This window comes from Cercospora kikuchii (genome assembly GCF_019650295.1).
Source record: "Cercospora kikuchii DNA, contig_00006, whole genome shotgun sequence".
NCBI lineage: Eukaryota > Fungi > Ascomycota > Dothideomycetes > Mycosphaerellales > Mycosphaerellaceae > Cercospora > Cercospora kikuchii.
In genome coordinates, this window is record NW_025408587.1 from 702,554 (window position 1) to 730,010 (window position 27,457).

At 53.0% G+C, this 27,457-nt stretch overlaps 13 protein-coding genes across 13 annotated transcripts; 10 read left to right on the plus strand and 3 right to left on the minus strand.

The window, feature by feature from the left end:
* Positions 1-740: 740 nt before the first annotated feature.
* Positions 741-2,389, plus strand: CKM354_000918500 (uncharacterized protein; the record flags this gene model as incomplete). The annotated part of the gene is made up of 2 exons (XM_044804597.1): positions 741-893; positions 947-2,389. The coding sequence occupies 2 exons, from the start codon at positions 741-743 to the stop codon at positions 2,387-2,389; spliced, it is 1,596 nt and encodes a 531-aa protein (XP_044660532.1).
* Positions 2,390-2,582: 193 nt separating this feature from the next.
* On the plus strand, positions 2,583-3,068 carry CKM354_000918600 (uncharacterized protein; the record flags this gene model as incomplete). The annotated part of the gene is made up of 1 exon (XM_044804598.1): positions 2,583-3,068. One exon carries the CDS (start codon positions 2,583-2,585, stop codon positions 3,066-3,068), a length of 486 nt encoding a protein of 161 aa, XP_044660533.1.
* A 366-nt stretch (positions 3,069-3,434) lies between these two features.
* CKM354_000918700 (uncharacterized protein) lies at positions 3,435-4,502 on the plus strand (the record flags this gene model as incomplete). Its single annotated transcript, XM_044804599.1, has 2 exons — positions 3,435-3,735; positions 3,793-4,502. 2 exons carry the CDS (start codon positions 3,435-3,437, stop codon positions 4,500-4,502), a joined length of 1,011 nt encoding a protein of 336 aa, XP_044660534.1.
* Positions 4,503-4,695: 193 nt separating this feature from the next.
* Positions 4,696-5,233, minus strand: CKM354_000918800 (uncharacterized protein; the record flags this gene model as incomplete). Its single annotated transcript, XM_044804600.1, has 2 exons — positions 4,696-5,174; positions 5,224-5,233. The coding sequence occupies 2 exons, from the start codon at positions 5,231-5,233 to the stop codon at positions 4,696-4,698; spliced, it is 489 nt and encodes a 162-aa protein (XP_044660535.1).
* Positions 5,234-6,169: 936 nt separating this feature from the next.
* CKM354_000918900 (uncharacterized protein) lies at positions 6,170-7,322 on the plus strand (the record flags this gene model as incomplete). The annotated part of the gene is made up of 3 exons (XM_044804601.1): positions 6,170-6,212; positions 6,264-7,081; positions 7,140-7,322. The coding sequence occupies 3 exons, from the start codon at positions 6,170-6,172 to the stop codon at positions 7,320-7,322; spliced, it is 1,044 nt and encodes a 347-aa protein (XP_044660536.1).
* Positions 7,323-8,100: 778 nt separating this feature from the next.
* On the plus strand, positions 8,101-8,844 carry CKM354_000919000 (uncharacterized protein; the record flags this gene model as incomplete). The annotated part of the gene is made up of 2 exons (XM_044804602.1): positions 8,101-8,643; positions 8,734-8,844. The coding sequence occupies 2 exons, from the start codon at positions 8,101-8,103 to the stop codon at positions 8,842-8,844; spliced, it is 654 nt and encodes a 217-aa protein (XP_044660537.1).
* Positions 8,845-9,377: 533 nt separating this feature from the next.
* On the minus strand, positions 9,378-10,316 carry CKM354_000919100 (uncharacterized protein; the record flags this gene model as incomplete). Its single annotated transcript, XM_044804603.1, has 2 exons — positions 9,378-9,638; positions 9,690-10,316. 2 exons carry the CDS (start codon positions 10,314-10,316, stop codon positions 9,378-9,380), a joined length of 888 nt encoding a protein of 295 aa, XP_044660538.1.
* An 812-nt stretch (positions 10,317-11,128) lies between these two features.
* Positions 11,129-12,640, plus strand: CKM354_000919200 (uncharacterized protein; the record flags this gene model as incomplete). The annotated part of the gene is made up of 1 exon (XM_044804604.1): positions 11,129-12,640. The coding sequence occupies one exon, from the start codon at positions 11,129-11,131 to the stop codon at positions 12,638-12,640; it is 1,512 nt and encodes a 503-aa protein (XP_044660539.1).
* Positions 12,641-14,342: 1,702 nt separating this feature from the next.
* CKM354_000919300 (uncharacterized protein) lies at positions 14,343-16,174 on the plus strand (the record flags this gene model as incomplete). Its single annotated transcript, XM_044804605.1, has 3 exons — positions 14,343-14,678; positions 14,735-15,871; positions 15,923-16,174. 3 exons carry the CDS (start codon positions 14,343-14,345, stop codon positions 16,172-16,174), a joined length of 1,725 nt encoding a protein of 574 aa, XP_044660540.1.
* A 1,830-nt stretch (positions 16,175-18,004) lies between these two features.
* On the plus strand, positions 18,005-19,507 carry CKM354_000919400 (uncharacterized protein; the record flags this gene model as incomplete). Its single annotated transcript, XM_044804606.1, has 3 exons — positions 18,005-18,334; positions 18,391-18,551; positions 18,601-19,507. 3 exons carry the CDS (start codon positions 18,005-18,007, stop codon positions 19,505-19,507), a joined length of 1,398 nt encoding a protein of 465 aa, XP_044660541.1.
* A 16-nt stretch (positions 19,508-19,523) lies between these two features.
* CKM354_000919500 (decapping nuclease) lies at positions 19,524-20,873 on the minus strand (the record flags this gene model as incomplete). The annotated part of the gene is made up of 4 exons (XM_044804607.1): positions 19,524-20,185; positions 20,233-20,347; positions 20,403-20,462; positions 20,532-20,873. The coding sequence occupies 4 exons, from the start codon at positions 20,871-20,873 to the stop codon at positions 19,524-19,526; spliced, it is 1,179 nt and encodes a 392-aa protein (XP_044660542.1).
* Positions 20,874-22,091: 1,218 nt separating this feature from the next.
* CKM354_000919600 (uncharacterized protein) lies at positions 22,092-23,751 on the plus strand (the record flags this gene model as incomplete). The annotated part of the gene is made up of 8 exons (XM_044804608.1): positions 22,092-22,313; positions 22,364-22,409; positions 22,465-22,496; positions 22,553-22,941; positions 23,002-23,052; positions 23,102-23,244; positions 23,301-23,490; positions 23,547-23,751. 8 exons carry the CDS (start codon positions 22,092-22,094, stop codon positions 23,749-23,751), a joined length of 1,278 nt encoding a protein of 425 aa, XP_044660543.1.
* A 554-nt stretch (positions 23,752-24,305) lies between these two features.
* On the plus strand, positions 24,306-26,141 carry CKM354_000919700 (uncharacterized protein; the record flags this gene model as incomplete). The annotated part of the gene is made up of 2 exons (XM_044804609.1): positions 24,306-25,202; positions 25,254-26,141. The coding sequence occupies 2 exons, from the start codon at positions 24,306-24,308 to the stop codon at positions 26,139-26,141; spliced, it is 1,785 nt and encodes a 594-aa protein (XP_044660544.1).
* Between the last annotated feature and the right edge of the window lie 1,316 nt (positions 26,142-27,457).

The window sequence follows — 27,457 nt, forward strand, 5'->3', positions numbered from 1 at the left end:
CCAGCCGCGGAGCCGAGTTGCAGATCATGCACTTTTAGAATTTACTGTACCATGGCCGTTGGAATTGTGTTTTAACTGGTATTGTATGCGAGGATGTTGAATCTCGTCCATTTGTGCTGACATGTCCAGCCTGGCGCGCACAGTGCGATTCGTACTTCATCGCGTCCACGCCCTGGCGCATGTGCGTCCGTGGCGAAAAGCAGATCGCCGAGGATGAACAGGCTACTGTAGGCTGTGCGCCACCTCCACATGCTCTATGGACAGCTGCGGAGGACGCCGTCTGGGGCCCCAGATGGGGAGAAATGTGCTGGTCTAGTGCGTGCTGCGTATAGAGCGACAGCAGTGACCAGTCTAGTTGCTCGAGAGCCGGATCTCGTCTATCGTCGGGCCGTATGAGCTGACCACGAGCTATGCGAGGCGGAATAGATCAAACATGGTAATATTACACACGCACGGCGACTCCCGCGACACGGCAGTAAAGGTGCAGACGCCAGAGCATGCGCGAGCCCTCGTTTTTGGCGTCTTGAATGCCATGTGCTGGGGTCGGTAGAGGTCGTCGCCATGATGAGCTGTGCAGGTATGTGAGAGAAAAGAAGCAAGAGACGTTGAGAAACGCGTTCTCCACACGCGTCTGTGCTCACGACGAAGCCACCACGACCACCCTTGCTCTTCCATCTATCAAACATCACCACCCTATCCCACCCATCAACACACCCGCGCCGCCGCATCTGCCGCTCAGCATGAGGCAGAGGATCACGTATCTGCTGCCACGCGGCACCGGCGTCGACCCGGCGGACATCAGCGCCGGCAAGGACGACCTCACTTTCCGGCAGGCCACGACCGCTGCAGTTGAGCGTCGTATAACGCTTGGCTTGTCCGAGCTGCCCCTTCCGGTAAGCGGCATGACAAGTTATCGAGAACACGAAGTTGAGATTGGCATTGTCAGGTGCAAGATTTCCTCAAGGACTTTCACGAACTGCACATCCGGGTAGTGTCAACACGCAACTATCCGGCACTCTCGCCCGCAGTATCAGCGTTACCACCCGGTCTCCATACCTTCTTCACGCCACCAAGCAGGCCAGGAACATCCGGAAACAAGCTCTGCTCTGAGCTTGGTCACCTGCTGGGACTGGATGAGCGACAGCTGATCTGTAGTTCTGAACTCGGCACCTATCCCAGACCACCTGTTTTGTCCGAACGATTCGCGAGCTCTTCTACATACCAGTTCTATCATGGAGTGGATGATTTGAATACGATCTCGCAGCACGTAGCAGACCAGCTTTGTCCGGGACTTCCAGCAGCGTCCACCAGTGGTCAGCTGTGCAAAGTCATTGCAGATACTTCCGGTGCTGCATACGTGGACTATGATTTTGATGTCATCAATCATGCCGTGACCATCAGCATCCTTTCGCCACCTTCGTCTGAAGTAGATGAGAATGGAGGCCCGGGCAGAGCACATAAGATTCAACCTGAAGATCGAGTCGAAGTGGGCATTCTGTCACCGGAGCAGGCAGATGAGCCAGAAGAGCTCAAATTGGGCGGCTATCTGACTGTGGTAGGTGAAGATGATAAGCCCAAGCCAACCCTGTTCTCTTTTCCCTCCCGACATCACTCTCTTCCTTCGGAGGATCGCACAACGTATACCGCGCGATTCCAGGAGCCGACAGGACTGCATCCTAAACTCGATATTGTCTTCCCGGCCAAAGATCTCACGTCGCCGAGTCCTAGCAAAGCATGTTCGCTACACGCCTACATGACAACTCCTTCGACTCTGTTCCTTGACAGGTATCAGTTCGAGGACGATCTGTTTCTGGCCTCCCAGAACCTCATGGCTCTGCGTACCCTAAGCGGCGAGGAGGACCTAGAAGCGCCGAACTGGGTGGTAAAGCAATGGGGATCTGTTGCACTATTCGAACTGGCCTCTCCCAAAGGCACTGAACCGCCCAAAGGCAACTGGACAGTCACAATACCCATGCATCTACGATACCTGAATGCTACTGCCTCTGAGACTGGCCACACAAACATAGCAGTTCCATGGCCTGTCGTTTTCTGGGCATGCGAAGCTGAAGAGGGCCTGAAGATGAGCACAAATCCATTCGATCGCATCAACTTGGGCTATGACGGGCTCTTTGGTCCAAAGACAATGTTCTACCACGTGCCGGCCAGTCCTGAGAGTGGACATCTTGTCGAGCAGTTACGCGTACCAGTACTGGATCCTGCCCAAGCTACCTGGGTGCCTCTTGGGACACTTCTCGCCGTAGTGATAGGGTTTGCTTGGATATCGTGGAAGCTGTTTGCTGGCCAGGGCGCGCTAGGCGTTGGCAGAGACAGGAACGCCACTGCCAAAGATGCATCAAAACAAGCGATCCCGGGAAAGAAGACTCGGTAATGTAATAACAGGCTGGACGACCGTTTCCGTGTAACACAGAACGGGCGGATTGTATCTCGTGTGTGGGGCACATCATCTCGGCGATCTGCGCGCTATTTAGCGAGCTGAAGAATCTTCCTTGAAATATAGGGCTGCGGAGGACAACGATTTACGATGCTGCACATCGTTTCGTCCTTCAACACTGATTGGTGGCATGTCAACTATGTACTCGCCCTTTGGAGCGGTCGTTGAACCCACTTCATGCAGCAAAGATACCCCGCGATCACTCAAAAGGCGAATAGATGCCATTCAAACTCTCGAGAGAATGACATTTGCGGTCGCGACCGCCGTCAACACGAGAGATTGGGATCCGAAATCCTCAGCATGGAGCTCTGTGGCGTCCGACACCATACTCACTACGATGTCGGGACAAGAGTTCGATGTTCGTGGCCTCTTGCGCCACTTGGAGCAAGTCACGTCTGCGACACCTTCCTATCATATCGAGTTCGTCGACTTATACACCACTATGAATAGCACGCTCGATCGCGGAGAGGTGTTTGCGCGGGCGGAAAAGTTTGGGGATCCGCCTGGCGTTGTCAAGAAGGGCCTCTTCCAAATTGAGTACAGGTTGATGGCAGGCGAGTGGAAGTGGGTGAAGCAGACCAGCTTCGCTGCTGGAGAAATGGTTGCGTGGGAATAGTCTGGAGGAAGAAGAGCTGACGTCTGTACGACAGCTGTATGGTAATGCGGAGGACATTGGACGAACACTAAGAGATCCAGAACTGCCTCCTACGATGACGCCCGCCGGCAGACTTTCCTCACGCAGCCTCGTCTCGAGCACTTCCCCAAGCTTTCTTCTCCGCAGAGTAAAGGATCGACTCTACAATGACATCCCCTCTGGCATTGGAATTCTGCCCCTCGTCCGAGATCGCAGAGCATGATGGCATGGCGTAGGCATTTATTCGTGTTCAGCGTAGGAGAGCACCCTGGACCAAATTTCCTCACTTTTTTGCATTTGCATCGGTTATTGCGTATTACTACCCATACAGCCTAGATTTTCAGCAACATGCCTCCTACCACGAACGGGCAAGCACCTGCAGTAAAGAATGTTGGATACATCGGCCTCGGGAATGCAGGCTTCAGCATGGCGTCGAATCTGCCCAAAGCCGGCTACCATGTAGTCGTGCACGATGTGAACGAAGCACAAGTCCAGAAGGCTATCTCGGAATGGCCAAATACCACCGCTGCGAATGGGAAGGCCGAAGCGTTTGCGGATTGCGAGGTTATCGTCACGATGCTGCCGCAAGGCAAGATCGTGAGAGAAGTGCTTCTCGGCAAAGACAACTTTGCTCGATGCTTGAAGCCGGGTAAGCGGATGGAGATGAGACACCAAAGTGAACACAGAAACCAATTGACACCTTCAGGCACAATCATCATCGATACCTCCTCATCCTCTCCCTTCGACACCATCGCCCTCGGCAAAGAACTCGCGGAACACCAACTCGAACTCGTCGACTCGCCCATCACGCAAACCTACATGCACGCCACCGACGGAGGCGAGTCCACCCTCATAGTCGGCGCCGACTCGCCCGCCGTCTTCGCCAAAGCCGAGCCCATCATCCGCACCATGGCGCGCTACGTCTTTCACATGGGAAAACTCGGCAACGGCCACGCGATGAAAACATTGAACAACTACATCATGGCATCATCGATCTGCGCCTTAAGCGATAGTCTCGTCACAGGACAGAAATACGGCTTAGACCCCAAACAAATGATCGATGTCTTGAACGTAGGAACAGGCGTCTGCTTCCCCACATTGGATACGTTCCGAAGAGATGGCTTGACAGGAAGATATAATTCTGGTTTCGGGCTGGCGTTGTTGGTCAAAGATTTGGGGATCACAGAGGAGTTTATGCAGCATAATGGGTTTGAAACAGAATTGCCGGGTTTGACGAAGAGATATTTGGGGGATGCGCTGAAAGAGGTGGAGCAGAATGCGGATCATACGAAGGCTTTGGTGGGGTGGGAGAAGAGGAGCGGGGTGACGTTGCAGAGACCGACGGAGGTGGAGGATATTCCGAAGGAGAATTTTGAGCATCGGTTGAAGGGATTGAATCGGTCGAGGGATATTTAGAGGGATTCGAACAAGAGAGCTCTTTATACAGTGCAGTAAAAGCAAGAAGATATGTTCTTGGACTTACTCTCTCCTGTGAACATTGCTCGATGCTGTGCTGCCATGCAATGTGCGTTTTGACAAACCTTGACTACTTGATAAAGCTTTCCAAGCCCATTTGCTTTCGATGGGGATCGAGACGACTGGCATGCGCTCAATCGAACAACAACTTCAGCCCCATCACGAACGCACTCACAACCATCGAGATTCCGATCTCAGCCCTCACAATAAGTCTCGCACTGCGGGCAGCCACATGCGACAGTCCAGAGCTCACCCAGCTGGCGTCAGGAATGGCGTACCAAATAGCCACGACGGCGAGATGGTATGCCACTGCACACAGCGACACCGTGACCACCTTCTTCCACTCGAGCGGCTTTGGTGACTGCTCCTGGGCGTGAAAGAATTTCCGCAACTTGACCTTGACGAGTGCGACAGCGTAGAGTACCAGCCAAGCGAGAGCAGCTGTCCCGCCGAAGACGGCGAAGACGGTCATCCAGATGTCGAAGAGAAGGGCATCGAAGGATTGCTCTGATGGGCGGAGAAGGGAGAAGTGCTCCTCGGGGATGGCTTGATCGTCGCCAGTCAGGTTGTAGACGGCATCTTCGGAGCCAAGGGTGAGGCGAGGCGCATTGCCTATTCTTTGTGAGTTGTCTGGTGTGCTGCTTAAGGGGGTGATACCTACGTCTCACCATCTTGGGCACCTCCTTTTGAATCGCGTTGAACAACGAGTCTCAAACCAATGCTGGGCTGTCGAGTCTCGGGAAGTTTCAAGGCACACTCGTGTGTGCTGCCTATGTAAAAGCAAGGATGTTGCTGTGGCATGTGAAGCCATCGACCGTTTGCACTTTGAGCCACTGGCTGCATTCTTCATGCAATTCTGACGTCGCTTACCAGCTCATCTGGTTGGGCATTGCGTAACTGTACAAGGCGGCTGTTGAGGCAATGCATTCACCAGCGCTGTATGGTCGCGCGCAGTATTGACGTTGGGATAGCTCATAATGAGGAACCCAAGAACGCATGGTGGGAGAGTTCCGCTGAATTTGTGGTGTATGAACAGCTTCATAGCCTTGAGATATGCCTCACAACAATGTTCACGCCGATCTTCCTTGTGTCTCTTCGCATTACATTCTCTAGGGTGTGTCCATGAACCATTTCTCCACCCACCTGTTTTCTCTTCCACGTCCAGTATCACTGCTCTTTCTGTTTGGGCGTATCTCCTCTTGGTCTTTTGACTCGATCAATTCTCGCAGCTGCCCGGCTGTCAGTACCACATGCTACTGCTCCGAACTGTGCTTGGTGAAAGATGTGCGCGCCGTGCTGGGCCATGTCATTCCAAGACAAAGGCAGAACCGCATTTACCGTCACATGCGAGACGACTGGGGACGGAGTGGGAGCCGTGCCAATCATCGTTTCCACGCCTGCAGGGACCTGATGACCTCGGCCCTCAGGTGTGCAGACGTCGATGCGGCCGACAATTAGCACGGCAGAAGAGCGTGCTCACTGATAGCACCACCGACCTAGGCTCTCTGACTTGATTAGAGCGTGTCGTAGGACTACATTTCCTTGCCATTTGTCTGTCTTCATACTCCTCTTCGATCTAACGGTATAGACTCCAGACTACCACAAACATGCCTTTCAACACTGCTCTCACGCGCAAGCTGGGCATCCGAGGTGCGATATGGGCGAGACTACTCGAGATGAGGCAGCACTGACAGGACGCAGTACCCGTTGTCCAAGGTGGCATGCAATGGGTTGGATACGCTGAACTCGCATCGGCCGTGTCCAACGCCGGTGGCCTCGGTATCCTCACTGCCCTCACACAGCCCACGCCCGACGACCTGCGCAAAGAGATCCGGAAATGCAAAACCATGACCGACAAGCCGTTCGGTGTGAACCTGACCCTCCTCCCCTCGATCAACCCGCCCGACTACCCCGCCTACGCGCAGGCCATCATCGATGAGGGTATCCGCATCGTCGAGACGGCTGGCAACTCGCCCGGTCCCATCATCAAGCAGCTCAAGGAAGCCGACCCGCCGTGTGTGATCCTGCACAAGTGCACGACCATCCGCCATGCCATGAGCGCCGTCAAGCTCGGCGTCGACTTCCTGTCCATCGACGGCTTCGAGTGCGCCGGCCACGTCGGCGAGCACGACATCACGAACCTGATCCTCCTCAATCGTGCCCGCCAAGTTATGCCCGTTCCATTCATCGCCTCTGGAGGCTTCGCCGATGGTCAGGGTCTGGCCGCGGCGCTTAATCTCGGCGCGGTGGGCATCAACATGGGTACGCGATTCATGTGCACGCTGGAGGCGCCCATTCACCACAACATCAAGGAGAGCATCGTCAAGGCGCAAGAGACAGACACACAGCTAGTGCTGAGGAAATGGAAGAACACATCGCGTTTGTTCAAGAACAAGGTCAGCACAGAAGCATACCAGATTGAGAACGATCCCAATACGAAGGAGTTCGCCTCCGTCGGCCCTCTGGTCAGCGGGCAGCGCGGCAGGAAGGTCTTCCAGAACGGAGACCCTGATTTTGGCGTAAGTTGTCACTCTTGGTCCAATACGGAAGGAGCAGCAAGCTGACATTTCGTGATAGGTATGGACCGCTGGTCAAGTTATCGGCGTGATCCACGATATTCCCTCTTGTGAGGTTTTGGTGTCAAGGATAGAGAAGGAGGCGATTGAGAGCTTGCAACAGGCATCAAGTCTCATTGTTGACAAACAGCCACCCGCAGATATCCGCGGCAAGCCCGCGAGTGAGATCCAGGCTAAGCTATAGATGTGCATATAGGTTTGACATATTGAAGCCATTTTACCGCGTTAGCAGCATTCAGCTACCGACTATCGATCGGCAGCAGCGGAGCTCACGGGTGTAGAATTCCCGGCAAGTTACCAAAACATCGACTAGTTCTCGGCAGGCTCGGATACACATTTTCTGTGAAACCGTGGTTCGGCATCCCGAGGACACCCCTCGTCCCCTCTGATTGTCTACAATACCCAACAATGTCGGCCGATGGCTACGCGTCGTCCACGACAGACTTTGTTCGCCAACTCTGCAGCTGGTGCGATACCACTGTCTACGTCGCCACACGCTCCCAGGATGTATATGGCAAGATCGACCCCACGAGCCCGGACCCAGACGGACAGCAGTGTCGACTTCGACATCCAGACCCATTCAGCTCAGTTGTGCAACTTCGAAGGATCGCTACCTTCGAAAAATCGACACTCTGGATTGATACGCTAGTCGAAATGCCGCTCTCTGGTCAACCAGGACCCTTCATACTCACGCAGACGCAAAATCCACGTGAGCACCATGCGATACGTAGTCCAAAGTTCAACTTGAGATGCCCAATAGAAAATACTGGAACTGACCTCCCGTCGAACTCCTAAGTTTGAGCAGAATCCAAGCCTCTGAAGTGGGCACTCCAGCACATCCGCAAACGGAGGAAACAGAGAGTGCACAAAACGCAGGCCTCGCTCTCAACTCCTGTTCTTTTGTCTTTCTTCCAAATGAGACACACGACCATTCGACTTCATACGATTAGTATATAGCGGTCATGCGTCCCTCCACCCTCTCATCCATCGCGGCCTTGGCTGCTCACGCCATGGCTGCACCGCAGCTCGTCCTCCCTTCGGGCCATCTCAGCAGCATACTGACCGCTGCTACTCCAGCCGTGGTCGACCCAAAGGCCAAGGTCAGCACTGCGGACCTCTGGGGGCCTGCTCCAACCCCTGAGGTGCTCAGCACTTCCACCACCTTCGGACCCGCTCCAACCGCTAAGGGGCTCAACACTTCCTCCATCGTTGCAGGCCCGACTGAGCAGGATGTGTTCCCATCAGTCAAGACCCTGGCTCCCACTCTTCCCGTCGTCCTCGGCCAAAAGTTTGCGCGTAGCACGAAGACACTCTCCACAAACACAAACACGCCAGTCATCGCCGGCGGAAAACCCAGGTCCACCCACGTTCCAGAGGCTCCGAATATGGCAAACGTACCTGGTACCTCACCTCGTGCTTTCCATTGCAAACTCGAAGGTTGCTTCTACGATGACGATGGCTCCAGGGTTGACATGAGGGCTCGCGATGTGAAAGAAGTTATGGCTGTGAGTAATTGATCCTCCCTTTCTCTCCACCCTTGCTGTCCTGCACGGCACTCTATTCGATCGAATCTTGGCTGACACGATTGCTCTTAGACCCGCACTCGCACGGTCACCGCCGGTGGAGCAAACGCTGCTCTTTCCTCATTCCTTTCAGCCTTGAATGAGGCGCTCCCTACGAAGTTCCCGCACATGCTCCCACAGTGAGGGTTGCTCGTGAACGCAGTCGATTATGTATAGATGGACATGGCGTTAGTGTATTGGTGTTTCCGCTTCCAAGGGACATCAAAAGTCGGGCTCGATAGAAAAGGACGTAGTGGTAACCAAAAAAATCTGTTGGATATACTTGGTTTCATTTTGCTCATTTTCCGTGTTCTTTTGACCTTGGCAGCAATGAGCGACGCCTGCTGTGCAGTACTCTTCTCGGTCGGGAGGGTCAAACATCACTACTGCCCTGTGAGTGAGGTCAAAGTAGTAGCGGCAAAACCTCGGCCAGAAGACCCACACAAAAGCTCATATTGTCACAAGATTCTTCTTCTCTTACTTCTGAACAGGGTCGATTAGTGTAATGGTCATCACGTCGGATTCTGATGCTTCAGTTCCTTCCGGAGATACCAGTTCGATTCTGGTATTGACCTTCTCAACTTTTGTCAGATCACTTTTTGTTGTAGTGGTTGACCATTTTCCATCTTTTACTCGACGGCTTTTGGCCCCTTACTGTATCCATTTTGCCGTTGTCCTCAAGCTGATTTTGCGAATACACTTTTGTTCTCGATCACGAAGTCCTTGAATGTCCGAGGTGGTCGGCCGGTCACCTTCTCTACCACGTCGGTCGTCTCCCAATGATGACCTTTTGCAACCTTCTCATCGATTTCGCCCAGCATTGCGGCAAAGTCCTCGGGCACGCCGCCAACTTTGACTAAAGTCTGGGCTAGTTCATGGCCAGTGAGGCTCACATGTTCGATCTTTCTTCCGAGGACTTCGCTGAACATGGCAGCGATCTTATCGAATCAGTACGTTTTCGTTTTGCTAAATTTGGAAGCAGCACTTACATCGTCATATGTGAGACTCTCTGGTCCGGTGATGTATAGATCGTCATTATGTGGCTTCTCATCGACCAGTGCTCTATAAGCCGTGGCGGCGATATCTCTTGCACTGATGTACGGTTTCTTGCCTTTCCCAGCAGCACTGTATATTTTGCTTTGCTCCATTATAGTCTGCCAATGATATCCGCCATAGCCTCGCTCGACGAAGTTCTCCATGAAGAAATGTGGGCGAAGAACAGCCCATTCGAGCTTTCCCTTATCGCCGAGTTTGTGTAGTTCCGCATGAGCTTGTCCGAATAGTGGACCGCCTTCTTCGATCTCGGCTGAGGAGAGGAGTACGAAGCGGCGAACGCCTTGGGAAACTGCCAGACGGACAAAGGAAATAACGAGGTCGCCGCAATTGTCGCTTTCGAGACCCACAAGGTACACGGCGGATATGGGTGAGTTCTTGGCCTGCTCGTGCTCGAATGGATTGTTGTATGTGGTGTTGTCTGTCCAGTCGAATCGTACACTTGGATGATTTGTTGCTTTATGTGGCGAACGTGTGGCGATGAGAACTGGATACTTTGGCGTCAACATGGAAGTCAACTCGCTTGCAGTCTTGCCATTAGAGCCAGTGATGAGGATGGTCATTGTGATGTGTGGAACTTCTTGACTTGTGGCGTTTGGTGCTAAAATCTAGTGTATCAATGACAGGAGGTGCCGGATGAAGTCCTCTGCTGCTTCTTATGTACTTCAACATCCTTCAGTCGACTTGCACGAGGTCCTCAACGAACTCGCCTATGGAGCACGACAGAGGTGAAGTATGTCATCGGGGTCTTGGCCTTCGATCTTGAGAAGATCACTACCACGAACAGGAGCCATCTGTCAGCATTCTCAGTCTTTTCGAGCTCGCATTGCAAACCACTTTCATCCTTCTCTGGCGATTACCAAGCAACGCAGGATTAGTTGTGCCTCTACGTACCGAAGATAGGCCCTCGACATGCCAGATGGAAGGAAGCGTCTTGGACGTTGCTGACCATGGCGGCCAAGAATGCCCAGGTGGCAGTCGTTACACAGCATCTTGACTCATGAAGGCGAAGAAGGGTCTCTCGCGTCAACTGTTGCAGCGCATGTCGTCTGCACTCACATGCGAACATACCACTGTCCGTCGGCAGAGACGGAGCGTCATCTGCGCGAGCATGGCAAGGACGAGTGCAACAACACGACCAAGAATTCCAAGACACAAGGGCAGCGGAAGCGGTTGAACTTCCACCCGAAAACCGAGCAAACTTCCTTTTACTTTTTGCCAGGGCCAGGATCCAGAGGCATCATGCAGACGTCGAATCCCTTCCATTCTATGCTTGCCCGCAAACGCTCTCAATGGCAGTGAACGAAGATAAGCCGTATCGCAATGCCGTCGCGTGGGAAGTGGAAGACACCGATCACGACTCCTCCTCAGCAATATGCCCACGACAGCTCGGCGCGCTCGCGTCGTCGAAGGATCATGCTGGCATTGCAAAAGCCGCCGCGTGAAGTGCGACCTGGCTAAGCCGGCGTGTGGGAGGTGCCAGCGAGACGAGCGAGAATGTTCGTATGGCGGCATGCCGTTTAAATGGGTGGGCGGAATGGCTCTACGTGGGCGTCACGCACCGCCGTCTGCGTCGCGACCTGATGATCTTGGCTCTGCAAAGCTGCAGACTGTGGGCCCTGACGAGGACGACCGTCATTCTACTTCTGGAGCTTCCACAGCTTCTGACAGGTCCTCCAAATCCCCAGTCATCCAGCGCCGCCGATCTGACCTCTCCACCACTGCCGTGTTGCCTGCGGCTCTGGCCTCACCAGTGGACCGGGCCTCGCTCGTGCCTTACTTCACTAACGTAGTGCTGCCTCGCTACTGCATGGGAGACTTCGTCCTTTCACTGGATCACAATATCCTGCTCCAGAATGATGCCCTCCACGAAGCCATGCTGGCGATGGCGCGAGCACATTTCGACATGCAGTCGAAGCACGGATCCGTGACGACGAGGAACCGCACGCGCCAGAGTGCCATCGCAACCTTCCGCAAACAGCTAGCGTCAAGCTCATGTGAAGATGCTGCTGCCAAAGACCTCTTCTCGACAAATGTCCTTTTCTGCTTACTGGATGGGATGATCGAGCCTACAGAAGAGACGAGTGCATCGACACTGCACTTGAAAGGCGGCTTTGCTATTCTGGACCGCTGGGAGAACATTGTTCCAGAGATGATTGCGGAGGGTGGCATCAGATCACATTTGCTTTCTGTATTTGCTACTCTGGACCTTGTGCATGCTATCCTCAGTGGCCGCAGACCACATTTCGACCCAAGCATTTACCGAAAATTCGCCAATACGGAAGCCTGGTGGGGACGACTCACTCCGAACAATGCCATCATCCGGGCTGCTGAGAACCTGAGCAGGGTTGCAGCACTTGCCAGTATAGTCCACGACAGTATCAAGACGTATGGCTTGGACGTTGTGCGCAAACGATTTTCCTACTTCGAAATGATGCTGAGTGCGCCGCTTCGTGCTCACTTTGCACGACGAGAAGATGCTCGGGATGGCGACACCGCAGAGATGGATGAGTGGACTGCTTTTGTCACCCTTTGGGATATCTCGGCACGCATATTCTACGAACGGGCGATCAGGTTGAAACCAGTCGATGATCCGGCCGTGCAGCAGTACACGAAGAAGGCCGCGGTGATGCTCAGCCAAAACTTGTTCTCGGGCATGCTGCAACATTGCATCGTGTTGCCGCTAGTCATCATCGGAATACATTGTCTGCTACCAGCTGAACAAGAGATGATCTGTCGTGCCTTGTCCCCAACAATCTCGTACCTGGCATTTGGTTGTCTACCTTTAATGGAGCAGTTTTTGAAGACGACGTGGAAGAAGCGGAATTTGGAAGCCACCTGGTGGGAAGCGTTTGCAGATATTGCTGAGAAGACTTTCCTGTTTTGATAGTGTCACGACTTACCAGCTCCGGCCTAGGAGGTGGCACAGCGAGAATGTTTGCACACATTGCTGCGTACAGCGGCAGATGCTATGTATATATGTAAGTTATGCGAAGTCGCTGAAGGTTCTCTCTCGCTGTCCGCTGGTGCCGCTGCCTATGCGAACCTACACGCCCCAACTGCGAAAGCTTTCACCAATTCGACCACACTCGGAAGACCTACTATCTTGACAATTTTCGCTCAAAATACATATTGTATTGGACAAGCCTGGCACAAATCTCCTCCGGCACAATGCGACCTGTCACGTCTCCGGCGTGTATGCTGGTCTCTGTACCGCTTTATCCCTCTCCTACAATTTGAGCATGTTACTGCATGCCGTCTCGTCCCTGGTGCATCAATAACATGTTCTGGGAGGCGTGTGCATGGTTGTTCCCGTAGCAGCACCCATTCCAGCTGTTCCTAGCCTGTAGTTGGAAGATACTGTCGCTTTCGGTACGAAAGATTGACTTTGCAAGAGACTGTGTTTCATGATCGTTGGTCAAAGCTGCCTCCTTCCCAGGCCGTCTGGCCGTCTGTGCAGTACCTTCCACTTGATCGCAGGCAGGCATCCCGACCTCACCTCGTCACGGCCACCACTTCACGAACACCAATCCGCCAAATACCGCACTGCCGAACGACAAACACGCTTCGCCGATGCCGATACGTATCTGATCATCCTGTTTCCTGCCAAGCGACTCAACCTGCTCGACTTGCCGACTGTCCAACTGGCTTCGAAACTCACGCGCGGAGGGTGCCGCACGCAGGTCAGAGTTGGACTGGCTACAATGGTGAAGTGCAGTGGACACGTGAGCATGCGAGATCTGCGGCATGCAGGCCTCCCGCTGAGCGAGCGGACGTGATAGGTGAGAAGCGTTAGCGAGAAGACATGGCTAAGACCGCAGGTGTACACGCTACCACCGACTGCGTGCAGAACGAGCAGCGGTCTCAGCAGACGATCTTAGCAGATGGAAAGCATCAGACACGCAGCACCAAGTGTTCCTCGGCTGCGATCGCCCATCTCTCCAGCTTCTTCTCCAGTCTCCGCAATATCTTCACATCCACCTCCGCGTGCTATTAGGTAACACGCCCCATACTGCCCACAAACAATGCGCCCCTTAGAAATCACAACGCCCTCCTACACAATCACTTCTCCTGCACATGACAATGGCTTGACGTTGCACTCGGCTGTCGGCGGGCAAATGCGACGCCAGAAGACCAAGGCCGAGCAGCAATGCCACTAGAAGGCCTTCCACGCATATGCGAAGTCCAAATTCCCGCAGACACCGCGACGACACGATCCTTCGACTGAACGGCGCGGACTTCCAACCAAAAGTGTACGCCCGAACCGGCAGGAGATAAGCTGTACAAGTCAAGACAAAGGCGAGAAGCCGCAACATTGGTTCGCCGCGCCCATGGGAGGAGGACCTGAGAGTTTGCCCAGCCAGCGCCGATACTTGGCAACTTGAACTCTATCACTTGGCCACGAGCCAGACCCTGGCGAGCTCGTGGTTAGCTGCACTAGAGCAAACCGCATGCGTGTGGTTCGCGCGCGGAGAGCTCGACAAAGCGCGGTATAAGTATCGCCATCGCGTCCTGTCGCAGCGCGCCTTTCTTCCCCCATCGCTGTCGCGTGCGCCGCGCCTTTGTCCAATTCAGCGTTCTTGCCCGTAATGAATACTACCGCCATGCCGGACCCACTCCGAATGGAGGTCGAAAAGGGCCATGCGCCTGAGATCAAGACCTCCGGCTCAAGCCAGGACGGCGAGGTCTTCGCCGACTACAGAGAGCCTCGCCTGATGACTCGTTTGGGTCTGACTGCTGAGTCTTTCAAGCGCCGAAATGCTGCAGACAAGCACAATCAGCTTAACAAGACCATGAAGGCTCGCCACCTGAACATGATTGCCATTGGTGGCTCCATTGGTGCTGGTCTCTTCGTCGGATCTGGTAGCGCCCTGAATCGTGGTGGTCCAGCGTCCCTCCTCATCTGCTTCGGTCTCATCGGTATTGTACGTACAGCATGTTGCGTTTGCGGTGTAGCAGGATTCTAACGAGACTGCAATAGATGATCTTCAACGTGGTCCACGCTCTTGGAGAACTCGCCTATATCTACCCTATCTCTGGTGGTTTCTACACTTTCTCGGTCCGCTTCATCGATCCTTCCTGGGGATTTGCCATGGGCTGGAACTACGTTCTCCAATGGGCCATCGTTTTACCGCTAGAATTGGTCGTTGCTGGTCTCACTGTGGCTTTCTTCGGTCTTGAAGTCAACAACGCCATCTGGATCACTGTCTTCTGGGCATTCATAATCATCATTTCGGTTTTCGGTGTCCTGGGATATGCTGAAGAGGAATTCTGGGTCTCATTGCTGAAGCTCACAACCGTTGTCGTCTTCATGATCATGGGTGTCATCTTCGCCTGCGGAGGTGGCCCAAGCAATGGCATGTACAGCGAGTACTGGGGCGCCAGGCTATGGTACAACCCAGGTGCCTTCAACAACGGGTTCAGAGGGTTCTGCAGTGTCTTCGTCACTGCTGCTTTCTCCTTCTCTGGTACCGAACTTGTTGGTCTGGCTGCAGCTGAGTCCGAGAACCCACAAAAGGCTCTGCCTAGCGCCATCAAGCAAGTCTTCTGGCGTATTACCCTCTTCTACATTCTGGGCTTGTTCTTCGTCGGTCTCTTGGTTCCATACGACGACCCACGTCTCCTCGGCGCTGGTGGACTGATCGATGTTTCCGCCTCGCCTTTCGTCCTGGTCGCTATCAACGCAGGTATTCCAGCGTTCGGAACTTTCGTCAACGTGGTCATCATGTTGTCAGTCCTGTCGATCGGTCTCTCCGGTGTCTACGGTGGTTCCCGTACCCTCACTGCCCTCGCAGAGCAGGGCTACGCGCCTAAGTTCTTTGCCTACGTTGATCGCGCCGGTCGTCCGCTCCCAGCTACCATCTGCATCATCGCTTTCGGTGGTATCGCCTACATCTCTCTTGCAAGCAGCGGTGTTACCGTCTTCAACTGGCTCTTGTCCTTGTCTGGTCTTGCCGCTCTGTTCACATGGGGAAGCATCTGTCTTGCGCACATCCGATTCCGAGCAGCCTGGAAGTACCACGGCCACACTCTCGATGAGCTGCCGTTCCAGGCTGCTTTCGGAGTCGCTGGATCATGGGTCGGCGTGATCCTCGTTGTCATCGTCTTGGCCGCTACCGTAAGTCTCCAGTGTTGACGTTTCATATATTCCCAGCTGACAAGTCTCTAGCTCTACGTCGCCATCGCCGCATCCATCGCTGACGCTAGCGTCGAGCCTTTCTTCCTCAACTACCTCGCCGTATTCGTCGTCCTTGTCTTTTACATTGGTGGCTACCTATGGAAGCGCAAGAGCTGGTTGAGCCTCGCAGAGATCGATGTCGACTCTGGCCGTCGTGAGATCAACTATGAGGCATTCCAGGCTCTCAAGGAGAAGCGTGCTGCATGGCCAGCATGGAGAAGAATCCTCGACAAGTTCGTCTAGAAGTGGTCATGTAATAGTGGAGAGGTAGTGTTTGATAATGAGCTGGATGATGTTCTGCTTGATACCCATACATGAATCCAGTCAGAAGTTCCAAAACGATTGTCTCACGAACATGGCTATTCGATTTGACTGCGGTTCGAACCTGCCAATCTATCACTGTCGGTGGCTTATTGACGCCCTACGCCCTACGCTTGACATGGAAATGTTTCAAGTTGTTCAACTTCGCCAATCCCAGCACCTATAGAACATAATTACTGTAGCACTTCTCTTGCTCCACGCAATCTTTGTGATCGTCAGCCTCATAGTCAGCGCTGAAGATAACAATCCCTGCGCATTCCAGTGCCAACCGCTTGGGTTGTGGTGCTGCTTCGGATTGATCTCGCCAAGTCCACTGGGCACTTGGCAATTCTTGACGACCTTGTCTCCTCCCATTTCCGGTTTGGCATGCTCGGGATCTCGTGATACGGCACTCGCCTTGTTCGCTTTGTCAGGCAATGATACGACACGCTGAGCGGCTGACAGACATATCACTTTGCAGGATCTCAATCAGATCTGCAGATTGCCCCAGAAGTACGGGGCCACAGTACAGGTGGCGTTTCGTACCAGACCTGGTGACCTGCACACACCGTGAACGTCCTGACAGGACATTCGTCGAGGATATCTGTGTAGTTCGATACGGCCAAGAATACGGAGTGGCGCATCGATTGGCACGCAATCTTTTACAAGCTCAAATGAAAGAAGTCTTTCTTGGTTACGCCAAATGATTACTCCCGCGGTTGGCTCGAGCTTGTCAATGGTCTGGATTCTGGAAGCTGTTTCACCCACTAGTGGCAAGCTCGTCAGAGAGCACTGACTCCATGTGGCTGAGACGGTCGCCGAGGCAAGGCTCTTTTGACTTCAGCAGAAGATATTGCACGCGACGACCTGCTGTATGCAGATGACAGGCGTCGGTGCTCAATTTTGTGGCTGACAGTGGCGACATTGCTCGAAGCCATCGCCGCGGACGCGAGTAGAGTCTGTGGGAGCGAGCAGAATAATTCCAAAGCAGTCGTGCAATTGTATGCGACATTGAGTGCTACTGTTTTATTTGCAGCCGTTGACTGGCACCACTTTCAACTGTCCTGGGCGTTGCTACGCGGCTATAGTCATGGAATGGCATGCAGAAAACAACCAAGAGCATGGGAAGGCTTCACTGAGACCACGTTCTATCTCTCCCGTGTAAAATTATCAGCGCCTTGCCAGAGTTTGGAAACAACGCGTTGCTCGTTTATACGCGTATACCTCGAGACGAATTCCTGCATGTTTGCTCGAGCAGAGCAGCGCACTGTGTTGAACGTTTGTGCTTCGGCTGAGCGCGGTAGTGTTCTGTGCATGTGACTACGCGCCTACACGTGTTCCAATGTCCGATCGGCTCTGCTTACGCATACTTGGCTGCTTGTTCGTTTTCAGAGGCTTGAGAAAAGAGTGACAAGCCGGTGTGGCGGAGAGCTTTCGATGGCATGGCAAAGCCACTCCTTCGGAGCGCTCACCAGAAGAAGCAGGAACTAAGACGCTGGGCAAGCCGCATTTGAAGCCACAAGTTCACTTCACTGATTCCTTCGAACAAATTTGCAAACATACGAGATGGCACCAACGACCTGACCTCGTCTCTTTCGTCAAATGTTTGTGCATGTTACAGCATTTGTGTTCAAGGAGTGGCCTTCGCACACAGTTGACATGTGGGTTTGCGGGGAGTGCGGGGCTGAGACCGTTATCGGAGCCCTCAAGCAGTCTTCGAACCATACTGGCTTTTCAAATGGCATAGTAGACATCGATTCTGCGAACACAATTATGGACGCGTCGAACGGAGCGTCAGTGTTGCCAGTCACAAAGATTCTGGCTGCCTTTGTCGCGTCTGCTTCAGTGGAGCAGCTGGACGATAAGCTCCGGGCGAAAATCAAAGAAGTCTTGACAGACTACATTGGTGTCGCGATAGGTGGCTATGCCAGCGCGGACTCGTCAACTCCGATATTCAATGCCGTTGCCGGTTTGCAAGGCACTGCAGCAAATGGAAGCTGCACTGTTATCGGCAGGACCGAGAAGATGCTTCCGCAATATGCAGCGTTGCTGAACTCAGCCTTTGCACATTCGCTGGACTTTGACGACACTTATGCTGAAGGCGTAAGTAAAGTGCGATGTTGGAGTCTGGCGTGATGCTCATCTGGAGGAATCGACAGTCGTTGCACGCAGGCGTTACCACAATCTCAGCAGTAATGACACAAGCTGAAGTTCTCGGAGAATCGACGTCGATTGAGGAGGGCATGTTGGCGATCGCAGTGGGCTACGAAGTGACTTGTCGTTTGGGTCGTGAGCTTGGGACGGAGTCCTATCATCGCGGGTGAGACTTTGAGCTGTATGGAGAGCCCACGGGCACTGACGAGTCATAGATTTCACAACACAGGAACCGCTGGCATTTTCGGGGCAGTGGCAGCCATTGCGGTCCTGAAACGTCTCTCATCAGATCTGGTCGAGTCTGCTTTTGGTCTTGCTGCCAGTAAAGCTGCGGGGTCCATGCAGTACTTGGATAACGGATCGTGGAATAAGCGTCTTCATCCCGGGTTTGCTGCACACGATGCCTTCATCTGCGTTGCTCTGGCAGAAGCAGGCGTTGTTGGCGCAAGCCGAAGCATCGAAGGGAAGTACGGGTTTCTGCAAGCTTACAGTCCTAAGTCCGATCAAGATCTGCAACGCCTGACTGCAGGGCTCGGAAAGATCTGGGTGTGGTTACAATCCAGTCTGAAGCCGTATCCTGCCTGTCGTATGACACATACCTTCATCGAGATGGCCGGCAAGTTGCATAGCACACACACCTGCAAGCTCCCGGATATTACCGCCATACAATTACAGATGCCACCAACGAACATTCTGTTGATTGGAGATCCAACACCGAACAAGATACATCCGAGCAACAACATTGATGCGCAATTTTCGGTCTTCTTTCAAGTCGCACACGCGCTGTTGCATGGTTCTGCCACGGGCATGAAAGCCTACGACAATATCGGTGATCCTGAAGTCAACGCGCTCTGCAGTAGAACTACTGTAACCGGTGACCACAGTATGACTGGGTTCTCTGGTAGGATACGAGTGCAATGGAGCCACGGTGGTGTCGAGGACATGGAACAACAGTATCCACTCGGAGAAGAACAGCATCCGTTTCGTAAGGCAAATGTGGATGAGAAGTTCATTTCTTTGGTGCGGCCAGTCTTCGGGGAGGCGCGGGCAGATGCCATCCTGAGCATAGTGGAGCATCTGCAGGAACGAACCATCCAAGAGCTTCTGCTGCTGTTACATTGAGCTCTGGTGTTGGGAATCAATCTGAGCCCTGCTGACCTGCGCGCGCTTGCTCTCTGTCCAATTGAGCCCGGTGCTCGCGGAACGACTGCAGGACGATGTCCATAGAATATTCCTCACTGATCTTATGCAGCGTGATTTCTTTGACGCCTTTGCGTCGCTCAATCGTCCATGTCCCTTCGTTGTTGATGTTTGACTTGAGGAAATCAAGGAAGGCAGCTGCGAAGTTGATGCATGTGTTGCCGTCCCAAGTCTGGAACCCCTGTCGCTTCACGAAATTCGGAATCTCAAGCGTCTTCCACTCTTCGAGGCGCTCCAGATGTCCATTCGCACTTCGAAAGCCGATAATGATCTTTGGAACGCCAAGAAGAAAAGACTGTGCCCAGAAACGGCACATCTTGCGTTCAAACTTGGTTGCAGCTTTCTGGTCGCCACGGTTGAAACTCTCGCTTGTTTTCAGCTCAACATAGGGAATTGGATCAGCTGTGTCGTCGGGCTTGCTGCCTTCCACAGCATCCACTTCACCTCCAATGATGATACTGTGATTGCCGATGCCTGTTCGTACCACGGAGCAGTATTGGGCATGATTGTTGACGATCTCATCTTCACGATTTTCGACCTCATCACGAGAGCATTCGGCAAGTGGTCGCGGCAACGTGGCGAGTGTCTCAAACTTGTATCCTGGCGTCCAGTATTAGTGCATTCGTCACAATCGCTGCGTCACGTACCCCAAAACGCCATTTGATCCGGATCAAAACGTCCTTGTCGCTGTCTTTGTTGATTGCCCTCGACTCGCTGCTGGGCTGCTTTTGCTGACTGATTCTCCTCGATGTACACGGTTCCCTGGTGGCGCAACCTTATCAACGAATGGTTCAGACCTTTGGTGTCGAGGACTTACCTGAAAATATGTCGCGTTCATCTCGAATTCACCGAAGCCGTCGAAAGGCGCAGCCAATATCTGGTGGAGATTGTTAACTTCGAGAACTCACATATAATCCAGCCAATGCGTCGGAAAGAGCTGGCCTACTTTGGTCATCATGCCTCGCCATGTGAGGAAGTCTGCGTCTAATTTCGTATTGTTTTGCTGCTCATGGAGCCGAATCGTGTCGAGTAGTGGGTTGAGATGTAGATCCGTGGCGTCATTGTACTTCTGGAACGTATCAAAGCCTTTCGAAAGATCTATGCGACGCTGTTCAGGCACGTATGGGACGTCGAAAAATGGAGGGTAGTAGTAGCGCAAGCTTCTGCCATCTAAAGGAAAGCAAACATGTTGATCATCGAAAGAGAACTCGGTCACTTCGCGGGGACGTTTGATGGCTGCTGCTTTACCCTGGAATGGCCGCAAGTCGTGAAAGCGGAAGGAGAGCATACTGGATGGTGTTGTTCATGGTCGATGTTGTGTTGATGTCGCCTACCACACCTGCAGTGAACAGAAGGTGAAGCGAAACAGCGGCCCGACCCGAAGGCATGCCGTGTTTGAACCACTTTGATGCCTTGCTGCCTCCGAACATGTTCAATCTGACGCAGCACCATTGCGGCAAAGACCGAGGCAGCATCGACGCGCTTCCGCACATCGAGGCAAACTGCTGGAATCCAAATAATTCGCGGCACCATCTCCTCTTCAAGCGCACTCTCACAATCGAGCAGACCCAGACCCTGAAGAATGTCACTTCTGGGCGACCGCGGCAAATAGTGTTCACAACTTCAAGGGCTCTGGACCGCCAGACCAGACATACAAAAGCCACTATCAGTGCGCGGTCCGATGTTTGGTCGATTGCATAGTATGTCATCGAGCTAAATCATCCTCTAGTCCCCGAGGGCTGCAACATAGGTATCTTGATGCAGCCACTTCACACCGGCAACATCCATGGCAGATTCGTGCGCGGCAAAACACCAAATCATCGAGGCTACCAGTCGTAGTACACTGCATTTGCCGGGACTTCGACAGCCTCCTCATCATATCTTCTGCTTGCTGATGGAGGCCAAAGTGAACAGCCACAGACTTCATAGACTTCATAGACCCGACGATACGTCAAGCGATCCTGCAGCACCAAGCACTACGATGAAGCATGCGATTCACACGCGGTGGGCACAGATCGCCATTCTGTTTCTCCGCAACAAGACTGCGTAGACGTTGCGTTAACCACCGTGAGGCGCCTGAAGATCTGCGGAGTGCGCGCGCCACTTGCGCAAGTTTAGACGCTTTCTCCGTTCTGGGACGTTACCGCAGCCTCGATGCTTCATGTGCGGCGTAGTTGGCTTGAGCCCCTCTTGCTTTGTAGCCAAGTCGCGCTCTGGCGGACGCCTCTTTGAGCCGATCACCTGCAGATCTTCACCCTCCAGCCAATGAAAGCCCACTGGGAAATGCTGACCCTCTATTAGTATCAAGTGCGGACGCACATCAATACACTTACCATGGCAAAGGCTGCGAATGCGAGCGGCAAACGCAGAAAAGAACCGAACGGTATACAAGCAGTATGATGATGTCTATTTGCCGCAAGGCGACTATATGTATGAGCTCGCATGTCGCGACTGTCGATCTTTTTTCACCACAGTTCAAGCATTGCAATACTGCTGATCTTTCAAGATGAAGTCCACACTCCAACTGTTGACGGCTGTGCTGCCGCTGGCTTCGGCCTACCCCGCCGTCATGGAGGCACTGGCCCTTGAGAAGCGACAGAACGATTTCCCTGAAGTGCCTGCGCCACTGTTCACCACCGACCGTGATAACTGCGGGTCGCATGGCAAGTGTACAGTCTTCGATGCTCAAGACCAACTTGTTCCGGTTTCCCAGGCCAGCGGTCATGAGGTATGGATGACATCTGACAGAGTTCAATAACACAGCTAATGAGATTTCAGTTCCGTGCCCCAGGTCGCAATGATCTCCGTGGACAATGTCCTGGCTGTCAGTAGCGCCTTCCATCTCTGCTGACGTAGCAAGAACTGACGAGTTACAACAGTAAACGCAGCTGCGAACCATGCCTACCTTCCAGTCGGTTTATACAGTTCAGCTGATTAAGGCGTGAAGTTACTAATGCTTTTCACCAGAGAAACGGCCTAGCCACAATTCAACAAACCGTCGATGGTTTGAACGCAGCATACAGCATGTCGCCTGAGCTTGGCGCCGTTCTGGCAGCCATTGCTATCGCCATCTCTGGTGACCCAATTACAGGGCGATGGTCGATTGGCGGCGGTTTCAATGGCGCGCTCGGCCTTCTTGGACGCCCTACTGGTATCGCTGGTACACACAACCGCTACGAGGGAGATGCCTCGATCGTCAGAGGTGATGCCTACATGCACGGCGGAAATGTCGGATTTTTCGAGATGCACCGCTGGAACCGACTCTACGGTCTCGCCGCTTCAGACGGCGGTCTCACACACGACAAGGTGGCCTCCCAGGCTTACTATACCGCTGAATATTCGATCAGGAACAACCCGTAAGTCCGAAGGTGGATCGGCCGAAATGGAAAAAACCTTGACTGACGATGCAATTCTAGATACTACTTCTCCGCACCCTTCTCCGGCCTGGTTGCTCCAGATGCCCACAAGTATGTTGAACGCTTGTCACAAATGCTACCTATGCTGACCACATTGTAGCTTCGTGGTCCACTTCATGTCCAACCGCTCGCAAGAAAACATGGGCGGTGTTCTCAACGGCGAGGTCCTCAAGTCCTTCTTCTCTGTCACTGGCCAGCCCGGCTCCTTCGTTCACACCCCTGGCAATGAGCGCATTCCAGAGAGTGAGTTTTCCTATCACTTTCACAACTCGAGCGAATTTCAATTAACTCTCATCTAGACTGGTACAAGCGACCAAGTTCTCAACCAATGAACACTGTTGATACCAACGTCGACACTGTCATCAACAACGGCATGTACCCAGGCATCATCAGGTTCGGTGGAAACACTGGTACCGTGAACAGCTTTGTCGGTGTCGATACCGGCGACCTCACTTCCGGCGCATTCAACGGAGCCTCGCTCTTGGAAGGGTAAGAGCGAAGCACAACACGCATACGCACAAAACCGTAACTAACTATTGATCCAGTAACAACCTCTCCTGCTTCTTCTTGCAAGCCTCGCAAGCTGGTTTGGCCGATGCCATCGATCCTCTCCTCCAGCCAATCGGCCAGATCCAAAACTTCTTGAACGCACAGCTCGGACCTCAGATCTCTGCCCTCGGCTGCCCACCGCTTGCCAGCTTCGACAACTCGCTGTTCGGCAACTTCCCAGGTGCCCAGCGCAGGTCTTAGAGCGTCGGCTATGTCGATCGAAACGGCAGATTAATTGTACATATGGGAATCCACTGCGGATTAGCGTAACAAGCTCAAAATAGCCTTTGTACGGTACAATACTATTCAGAATGGTATTGGAATTGTCTATACAAAACTTTTCTTTCTGTCAGACACTTAATTCAATTTCCAATTCCACTCAAACCATGCTCAACTGGGGTTTTCCTCCGCCATTCGTCCAAGGCAGTCCTCAAACTGAGAATGCGCCTCGTTTGTCTCCAGCTTTTCTACAGTCTCTGAGCAGGCTTGCTGGGCTAGAGGTGAGATTTTGTCGCATAGGCCTGTCTGAAACATAACTACCTCTCGTCCACGCCTTTGGCTCGTGTTCGTGTTCGCTCGGTTGTATACCATTGAAGCACAATATAGGCTATATCGTACAGGTGGAAATCTGCCGAGAGTATTCCTGCGGGGATGGTATCCACAGCATGCAACGCGAAACGTCAAGAGATACAACACACGACATCGGGTGGACATTATGGCACAAATATATACAATTGCTTTACGTTCCTCAGCACATGGGCAGAGCTCCGTTCACGACGATGCACGGATTTACGAACGCAGCGCTGCTGCTTAGCAGCTTATGGACAATTTCCACGGAAGCACTCAACTCGACATTCTACAACCCAATATTACCAGGCTGGAACTCGGATCCAACCTGCACACAAGTAAACGGTACATTCTTCTGCGCCACAAGCACCTTCGATGCCTTCCCAGGTCTACCCATCTACGCAAGCAATGATTTGATCAACTGGAAGCTAGTGAGCCATGCATGGAACCGAGAGGAGCAATTACCAGGTATCGGAGAAAGAACGCTCGCCCAGCAAGCTGGGATGTATGCTCCTACGCTAAGATACCACGACGGAGAGTTTTACATCATCTGCACTTACCTGTACAATCGCGTCAATGGGAGTGTTGGAACATTGTTTAAGACATCTGATCCTTTCGACAATGCTGCCTGGTCTCAGCCAGTGCTATTCGACGCTCCTTCGATTGATCCAGATCTCTTTTGGGACGACGACGGCAAGCTGTACATGGCATATGCTGGCATTGGTTTGGCAGAACTCAATGCTCAGACCGGGGAGCTCACAGAGGGAGTCAGTATCTGGAATGGCACCGGAGGCGTGTTTCCAGAGGGTCCTCATATCTACAAGAAGAATGATTGGTACTATCTCTTAATCGCCGAAGGTGGTACAGAGCTGAACCACATGGTGACAATCGCGCGATCGCGGAACATCACTGGGCCTTACGAGGGTTATGAGAACAATCCAATTCTGTCCAATGCCAACACGACCGAGTATTTTCAGACAGTCGGACATGCAGATCTATTTCAAGACCAGAGTGGAAAATGGTGGGGTTCAGGACTTGCCACGAGATCCGGGCCGGAATGGGAGATATACCCTATGGGACGCGAGGTGAGATCCGCAATGTGGGCATGCTTAGCTGAATGTGGCTGACTGTAACAGACTGTCTTGTATGCTGCTTCATGGGATGGTGACTGGCCGGTCCTAGATCCGGTCCGAGGCGTGATGCATGGCTGGCCTCTTCCTTCACCATCTCAAGCACTACCGGCAATTGGTCCGTATACCTGGGAGCCAGAGACTCTGAACTTCGCTCCCGGTAGTTCTCTTCCAGCGGGTTTCTATACTTGGAGATATCCGCCATCCGATTCGACGTTCCAGATCTCACCTGCTGGACACGAGAACACCTTGAGGATCCTCCCATCGCGTGCCAACTTGACAGGCTCGTCCGAATCACCCGAACTCTCTGGACTGCAGGGAATTGCCTTTGTGTCAAGAAAGCAAGAGCACAGCCTCTTCACATTCGCAGTTGATCTGAATTTCAATCCACAAAGACCTGGCCAAGAAGCCGGCATCACGGCTTTCCTGACGCAACAGCAACATCTTGACCTTAGCGTGAGACACAGTAACAGTTCTAGCAGGCATGAAAATAGGCAGATCGTCTTGCGGACATATGCCGACTCTGCCAACTTGACGTCGAGCCTCAACACAATACCATTGCCTAGCTCCTGGTCAAAGTCCAACGCCATCAGGTTGCAGATCCATACGGCCAACGACAGCAGCTACGTATTTTCAGCGTGGCCGGTAGACAATGCCAACGAGCGACTGATTGTAGGCTCCGTCTCAGCAAGAATTCTTTCCGGCGGCACAGGTCCATTCACAGGCACCCTGCTAGGCGCTTTTGCGACCTGCAATGGCGGGAATGGTAGAAACAATACGTGTGCGGACGCCGGTGGCGAGGCGTACTTCAGTAACTGGAGTTATACCGGTGCTGCGCAGAAAATTGCCGCTTCTGAGTTTGTGCCATCTGCGGCGTTGCATGGAGTAATCTAGCGCTGGTGCCGGAGCCGTCTATCTCGTGCTGGAGAGGAATATAGTGCTAGGTCTTCATACCTATGGGAGAAGTGAACTCTCTGCTTCGATACCGTGGCAGTAGATCCGCTCCGAATCTCGGCTGTGGAATTGGTGGTATAGCAGTAGTAGTTGGTAGAGAAAGGTAAATGTGGCCGCACGCCCTCAAAAGCCTTCGATATACTCGTGCCAGCCTGTCATTTCGCCGTTTATTGAAGTGAGGTGCTCAATCAATGGGTCCCTACAGTATCGCTCAACTCAGCTGCTCGTCTGCCCGGGCAGGTCTCCGCACATCATGGTCGCGAGTCTCGAAGTCTAAGGTCCTAGGTGCGACATCTCCGCTCGATGCTCGACTCAGATTCAGAGAACCAAGTATTTGGCTGCTAGCCCGATAGCTCTATACGACTCCAAGATGCGGAGATATCACACATTGCCCGCTTATCGCGCCAACGAGCCTTGAGCAACGACATCATGTGCTCTACTCTACTGTACGTGACAGCAACCAAATCGGCGGCGAGAGAAACCTCGGTGCCAGGTCGTCCGCGCACCGATGTTCTTACACGGGGACGATCATTGATGCAAGCGATTTAAAGATGGCCGCGGTTGCACTTAGGACAGGGTGTGCTGACGAACAAGGTCGATTTAGGGAACCAGCTTCTGTTCTTCCATGTGTTTCCATCTTAGCCCCAGCGATGAACCACATCTTGCATCACCCTGCTGTCTTCAACTTCGAGCGCTGTTGACGAGGCAATGATTATGTTCGTACCGCCTGAGGAGCCGATCAGCATAAGCCTGCCTCGATGAAAGAGCCACATTCCCTGCCCCGGCTTGTGCTTTGAAGTTTCCCCGCCCAATTCCAAGTTGCTACAAGGTTGTAGCACTTGGAGACCTGCCCATCATGCATACAAGCATGTCAAGCTTCTCGAACCATCGACCAAACCTCGCAGATCAGCTGCGATCACGTCCATCGTCTGAGATTGATACTGTTCCCGCTCGCTCCATCGAATGGTATGTGGCATGTGTAGAGCGGTCGCACAGCTTCTCCCTGCACGAGATCCATGGTATAGCCAATCAGAACCGGTTTCTGCCTGTCAACCCTGCAGCTCCGATGTCAATGGGTATCTGACTTTTTGGGTCGAGCCGCCGCAGCATCTCGAAGCTGCTCAAAATCTTGCGCATCATGTGCTTCGGCATGAATTGACTCCTCACTGCTTGGTCATGAATTGACCGCCAAATGCACTGTGCTGAGTACTTAGCGCAGCAATTTGAGCAATGCCAATGCGCTGTGCCATCATGGG